The 7,106-nt window shown below is 46.7% G+C and overlaps 1 protein-coding gene across 1 annotated transcript; it reads left to right on the top strand.

Annotated features, from left to right (window-relative positions):
- The first annotated feature begins 2,684 nt into the window (after nt 1-2,684).
- Nucleotides 2,685-4,025, top strand: GPR6 (G protein-coupled receptor 6). The gene has a single exon (XM_039728899.1). The coding sequence runs from the start codon at nt 2,685-2,687 to the stop codon at nt 3,669-3,671; it is 987 nt and encodes a 328-aa protein (XP_039584833.1). The 3' UTR covers nt 3,672-4,025.
- The last annotated feature ends 3,081 nt before the right edge of the window (nt 4,026-7,106 follow it).

The following is a 7,106-nucleotide window of genomic DNA, read 5'->3' as shown; positions in this document are numbered from 1 at the left end:
CACAGCACTGCTCCCTGGGCTCTGTAACAACCTGACGAGGAATGTAAGGGCATCCTTCTCTTGAAAGGATAAAAGTCCAGGGAAATGAGGGAACTAAAGAGCTGAAAGAACTCAGAAAAAACCTGACACAAGGAGCAAAGACAAGCTGGACATGTGCACCTGCCGTTCAGAGACACACTACAGTGGTTGAGTAAGTCTTTCTCTGAAATATGTGACCACAGGCACAGGGTGTGAGACTAGCTAAAAACTCTTCTCAGGTTAAAAACTCTTCATACATCTCACTCTGAGATCCCAACACTCTCACAAGGTTTCACCACACATGAAATTACTTCTGCCTTGGCAGCATGGGGTCTTAATGTTTTCAGTTAAGGAAAACTGTTTAAAATCCATAATATAAAAAATACACTGCCCTATGATATACATGCTATTGTAGCCAAGACCTGCCATACACCCTTTTCCCAGCTGTAACAGGTTGGTCAAAGATGTGACAGATTGGCCCCAAACCAAGACTTTCCACACCACATCTCATTACTGAAAACCAAATAAATTACATTTCTCTCTTTGCTTTATAGATGCCATAAAATTGCTGCAGAACTTACAGCTTCATAGTGGACCCCAGCTGGCTCATGTTTGCAAACCTGACTTGCTAAGTTTGAATGGCAGCATTTTTAATCAATTTTGAAAGATGTTTGGAATAATTTATTCTGCCACAGTAATTTTAATTAATGGTAAAATTAACCACCTCTGTTTAAGGGATAGACTGGAGGATTTCCTCTGGGAAAATACAGAATTTTACTTTACCTCTGATTTTACCTTGCCTTCTGTTGCCTTGCTGTGTAGCAGCTCTTTCCACACTGGGATTCTTGTGATTTCAATATTAATCAAATCCAAGTTTACATTGGCCATACCTGTTCTGCAGCTGGCAGAGGGTACAGGGTAACTGCTAAGTTCTAAACTATAGCAGGGGTGCTCAACCAAGTGTTTGAGTTGAGGAGACTTGCAAATCCTTCTTAACTCCGCTTGAAACTGGTTCTACTGCAGTTACTAATGCTGTTGTAATGCCTGGATTGGTAAGGGAAAACATACAAAAAGATAGCAGGATACCCCACAGGGACTGTGGACCCAAGTTGTAGTGAAGGCAATTACAAAATAAAAAGGAGAAATCTTTGCAGCTGAGGGTGAAGCAGAGCCGCAGGTTGCCCAGAGAGGCTGTACAATCTTCCTTGGGGATAATCAGACTTGACTGAATGAGACCCTGAGGAAATTCTCTGCACAGTTGATGCTGCCCCTGCTCTGAGCAGGTGGTGGGACAGGAGAGATGCCTCAGACCTGGCCTCCACTGGTCCCTTCCAAATTAAGCTTTTCTGAGATCTGTGTTTCAGAATTCCTGGGGAGCGATGTCTTCAGTTGTTTACAGAGGTACAGAGTGTCCACAGCTTGTCTTGATGATAGTGTTTAGCCTGCAGGAGGACATTGACAGGGGTGGATGTAATGAGTGCTGACACTAATTCTTTTTGAATGTGCCCACCTTTTACTGTGGCACAGCCTGCATGCTTTCTTTGTTTGGACTGTTCAAGACAGTAAACACATTTTCTTCTAATGTATTTTTCAAAATTGTGTCTAGGTGGTTTACATGCTGTTCTCATAACTGAGAGGTTATCTTATTTCCACATTCTTTTGATTGTCAGTCAGAGTGAACACAGTGTCCCAGACTGAGGTGGGGACACCTTTTGGCTTGTCCCCTAGGAAAGCTGTGTTGCTGCAGAGGGAAGCTGCCCACTGCCCACATTTGTTTGGTGCTGGTTTTGCCAGCAATGGGCACAAGAACATTATCCTTTGACCATATCAATATGTTTAAATATTTTAAAGGAGGGTGTCATGAGGGTGGCGCCAGGCTCTTTTCGGTGCTGCCCAGTGGCAGGATGAGGAGCAATGGCTGTGCACTAAAATGCAAGAAATTCTTCCTCAACCTGAGGAAGAACTTCTTTACATGGAGGGTGGCAGACCACCGAAACAGGCTGCCTGGGAGGTTGTGGAGTCTCTCTCTCTGGAGCCATTCAAACCCACCTGGAGATGTTCCTGTGTCACGGGCTCTGTATTGACCCTGCCTTGGCAGGGGGTGCACTGCGTGTTCTCCAGAGATCCCCTCCAGCTCTTGTGGTTCTGCTCCATCTATTCATGCTTCAGAGAGGAAACGCGCTGGCTGCTGCTTGGTTGTGAGACACAAAGGGTGAGACAGGGAGAGAGCTGGTATGTTATGCCCGTGGGACTGAGTCTTCTATGGTTTGACCTTATCATTTTGGGGACCTCAGAAAGCGGCGCGGACGCTTTCGGTGGCGAACAGACTGTTAGCCCCAGAGCATACAGAGCACACCCTGTCCAGAGAGCGCAGCGGTGGAACGGGCTTTTCCACAGCTGCTTCGGGCGCTGCTCGGGCGCATTCCCATCCGCCGCAGCACCGAGCTCCCGCTGGGCGCGGAGCCCTCACAGCAAGCGCTGCACGGACGCGGAGCGGGGGGACGAGCAGCGGGAGAACCGGCTCCGTGCGCGTGTGTGTCTCTGTGCCCACTTCTCCCTCCCGCTGCCCCCGACCAAACCCTCCCTGTCGCGGAGCCGGGCGGGGCGAGCGGCCCAGCGCCGTCCCCGCTGCCCGTCCCCGCGCAGCCCCGGCCGCCCCGGCGGCGATGGAGGCGGCGGCAGCCCTGAACGAGAGCGGAGCGGCGGCCCCGCGGCTGCCGGCCGGCGGCGGCAACTCCTCGCTGGAGCTCTCGTCGCGGGCCCCCGCGCCCGCCGCCCTGAACCCCTGGGATGTGATGCTCTGCGTGTCCGGCACCGCCATCGCCTGCGAGAACGCCCTGGTGGTTGCCATCATCTGCTACTCGCCCGCGCTGCGCTCGCCCATGTTCGTGCTGGTGGGCAGCCTGGCCACGGCTGACCTCCTGGCCGGCCTCGGCCTCATCCTCAACTTCGTGTTCCAGTACGTGGTTCCCTCGGAGACGGTCAGCCTGCTGACCGTGGGCTTCCTCGTCGCCTCCTTCGCCGCCTCCGTGAGTAGCTTGCTGGCCATCACGGTCGATCGCTACCTGTCCCTGTACAATGCCCTCACCTACTACTCGGAGAGGACGGTGCTCTGCATCCACACCATGCTGGCGGGTGCCTGGGGGGTTTCCCTCTGCCTGGGGCTGCTGCCCGTCCTGGGCTGGAACTGCCTCCACGACCGCACCTCCTGCAGCGTCGTCAGACCCTTGACCAAGAGTAACGTGACGCTGCTGTCTGCCTCTTTCTTTCTCATTTTCCTCATCATGCTCCATCTCTACATCGAGATCTGCAAGATCGTCTGCAGGCATGCCCACCAGATAGCTCTCCAGCAGCACTTTCTGACTGCCTCGCACTATGTCACCACCAAAAAAGGAGTCTCTACCCTGGCTATCATCCTTGGGACCTTCGGAGCCAGCTGGCTGCCTTTTGCCATCTACTGTGTGGTGGGGGATCCTGACTACCCTTCTGTGTACACGTACGCCACGCTCCTACCTGCTACCTACAACTCCATGATCAACCCCATCATTTATGCCTACAGAAACCAGGAAATCCAGAGGTCCATGTGGGTGCTCTTCTGTGGCTGCTTTCAGGCTAAAGTGTCCTTTCGCTCCCGGTCCCCCAGCGATGTCTGAGTGACTTTTCTCTGCCAAGCTGCACCCAGTGACAATCTACCCAGTGAACTTTTACAGTGCCTGTTCTAAACTTCAAACTACGTCGTGAAGTCATTGGAAACATGCTTAAGTATTAGCACTTTATACATATTTGTATCTCGGAGAGTGGTTCGGGGTATGGAGTTTCGGGTTCCCTGAAAAAAAAAAAAAAACAACAATGTGGTTGTATATAAATTTGCACATCACATTTGTAAAGTGAAGACATTCCGGTACTGCTTGACTATAGCACCTTATTTCTAGCTGCTGACCTGCCAAAACAGTGTTGCCTTTCTGAAGGGCAGAGGGAAAGAAAGTTGTGTTCGTGTTGTATTTCTAAGTGTGTGTGTTGGGGAGGGAAGGGGGTGGGGATGTATGTATGTGATGTGTGTGTCTATCTATACTTTGCTGCACAACATTGATAAATTATAACATTTTGTATACAAATAAAAATATTTAAAATGTAATTTAACCTGTGTGTTTAGATGCATTTAGAAAGAAGAGAGATGGCAAATTTGCCAGTTGAGCAAAGTCCCTTTGTTTACTTTTGAAGGCTCCCCATGTAATTCTGCTTAAAGAGATCATCATTCACTATGGAGATGAAATACTGGACCAAGAAAGGCACCTTCCTGCTTGTTTGTTTGTTTTGCTTGTTTGTTCTCTTCTTTAGTCTGGCAAAGAGTAACAAAGAGCATAAACTCTTTTTTTTTTCTTTTTTTACCTCCAACAACCAAGAAAACAAATAGCCTAGTCAAATAGGCTGCTTGTTACAGTTATTCACCAGCTTCCCAGTAGCTTTAATTTTCAAGTTATAAATTAGCCCTTTACAATAATGACCCATTTAAAAATTATTAGACTGTGGGGAAAAGCATTCTCTAAGCTGGGCTCTTTTTTCCTGTTTTAGTCTAATGCCAAAAGGGGAAAAAGGAAAAGGAAAAAAAGGCACAGCATTCTTTCTTAAAAGCCTGTAAAATGTCACACTATGTGGACTTTTCTTATCATCCACAGTTCTGAGGGGAATCTGAATTGTTTCTCTGCCTCCTTGTTCTTGGACTGCACACTGTAGAAAAATCCTTTAAGTGCATCTTTGCTGCCTGCCTGTCTCAGAGCACTATACAGTCTTTTGACAATCCCATGGCTTAGTGGCTTCAGAGAGTCCATCAGAGGTCAATGTTTTTCATAGTTTGGAACACTCCTTCACCCAGGTTCAAATCCACCAGTGACTGATTTACTCAGAACAGCAGTGCTTGCAACACTTCAGGAGCAGTGTTGCTGTTCATTTGTTTATAATTATGCTGTGCTTACATCTTAGTTATGTTATAGTTTATCACTGTGTTTCTCCTTGTATTTAAGGGCTGAAGCAGATTCCTTTTATATGCATGGTACCATATATAAAGTTTGCACTAGTGCTTTTCCCAGTTTATGACTGGCAATGGATCAAACTTCTGCCTGCTTCAGCAGTTGGGTCCACAAGGATCCAACAAGCCTCAGAGAGGCTGTGAATCAGTAATGCTGTATTATGTGCAAGTATTATGAAACCCAGCATCAATTCACTAATAACACAAAGATATTTCATTTAAAAGAAAAATTGGTATTCCAGGCTGCTAGTTCCACTATTTTTATCAATTCTAATAATCCCAAATCTGACATTGTAATTGATGACTACCTTCAGGCATGCAGTTCATCAGGGAACTGTTGCAGAGGTGTTACAAATATAATTCAAACTTGATTTTATTATAGGTCAAAATACTGCTCAAATTAAGAGCTCTCAAGTTGCTGGTAAAAAAGATGGTTTTACCCCTTTTTAAGGCCATGTCTCATATGCTGTGTCTAAGCCAGCATGTGGCTGGGTGGCACACAGAGTGCTCAAGCTCCCTTCCCCTAGCACAGCCAGGGATCAAGCTGCTGGCTGGAGCATCCTCACCGTGCTCTGACCTCACCCTGCAGAGACTCAGCCAAAGGTGCTGCAACACCCACAACAGTGACTGCTGAGGGGAAAGTGAGTGCCTCAGACAGGTGAAATGTGGCAAAGCTTTCTGTTAAAACTAGAAAATGTGCCACCTGATAGGCCTTAGCCTCATAAATCTTTGTCACTCCTGTGTTGACTGGAACGAAATCACGGGAGAGAGTTGCTGAGTGTGGAGCCTCACACCTGGCACTGACCCTGTGAGATTTTGTGAGATTTTGTGTAGGACTTGAGCAGGCTTCTGTGAGCCTTGTACAGGCTCTGAAGACCAGCATTGGCTCTAAAACCCCGAGGAAAAACTTCTTATCTTACTTTTAGTCCTTAGGGGTGGCAGAATCCGTCACAGGTCGCCCCTAATGCAACCTCCCTCCTTTAACCCTGTCTGGCATGGGGGGATTTTCACCATGAATCCATTGCACAGTGACAATCTGTATAAAAATTAGGTAAAGAACTTAACTGAATAGAATCCTCCTTGAGTAACAAACCACGTAATCGAGGAGTGTAAACAACTTAGGTGAGTTACTCTTCCAATTTTTGTTCATGTTGCTTTAAATGAGACACTGTTCCTTTTTTTTTCTGTTATATGATCACATTTTCAGTCACCACTTTCTCCAATGATTCACTGTGTCTAAAAAATAAAGCTGAATCCCTCCTGTTAAAAATGTGACACTTTCAAAGTGTTTCTCCAAGCATTCTTCTCTTCCAGGAAGAAAATTCAGATTACAATGATCTAGACATTCATTTTCCTGAGACAATGCAGATGCTATTTCTATATGCCACATTCAGAAAGATATGTTGACTCATAATTTCTAGGAAAAACTAAGGTAAAAGAGGAGAGAGTATTGTGATACATTTTGTTTAGCCCTGACAATGGAGTTGATATCAACCCACTTGCAGTAAAATACAGCTTTAATTTTCAAAGTGAATTCAGATCTGCAGGAACACCTGAGTGGAATAATGTAAAAGAGGCTACCTAAACTCTTCTCTCCCCAAACAACATCCCATTTCACAGGATGGAGGAAGTCCAGGAGCTGTGTATAGCATGACACCTGTATTTTCCTTTCTGAGTTTTTTTCTTGAAACAGAAGACATTTATTTGAGAAAATGGTGTTACATTTGCAGTATCTGGACCCACAAACTCCTCCTGTTGTCAGATGATGGCACTTTGACCTTGATAATGAAATTATTTGGGAAGACAAAAATTCCTGGAGCCTCATTTCCAGTCACTGGGCGGGGCAGGGCTGTCACTCCTGCATATCCCCAATGGGAAGCCAACCTAGGGGACAACCACATGCCTGCTCAAGGAGGACTGTGTCTGATCTGCTGTTTCCAAAAGTCCATGGGCAACTTTGCCTGCACAGGGACCAGGACTGCAATGGCAGTTGCCATTTCTATTTCCTTGTCCCTACAGACCCATGGGCTCAAAGCTTTTTATGTTCTCATGCCAATGGTGC

This window comes from Passer montanus, unplaced genomic scaffold (genome assembly GCF_014805655.1).
Source record: "Passer montanus isolate IOZ18808 unplaced genomic scaffold, ASM1480565v1 scaffold11, whole genome shotgun sequence".
Taxonomy (NCBI): domain Eukaryota; kingdom Metazoa; phylum Chordata; class Aves; order Passeriformes; family Passeridae; genus Passer; species Passer montanus.
This window is presented reverse-complemented; position numbering and strand designations above follow the sequence as displayed.

Excerpts from the sequence above, each read along its gene's own strand:
- GPR6 (XM_039728899.1), top strand. The coding sequence starts at position 2,685 with ATGGAGGCGGCGGCAGCCCTGAACGAGAGCGGAGCGGCGGCCCCGCGG.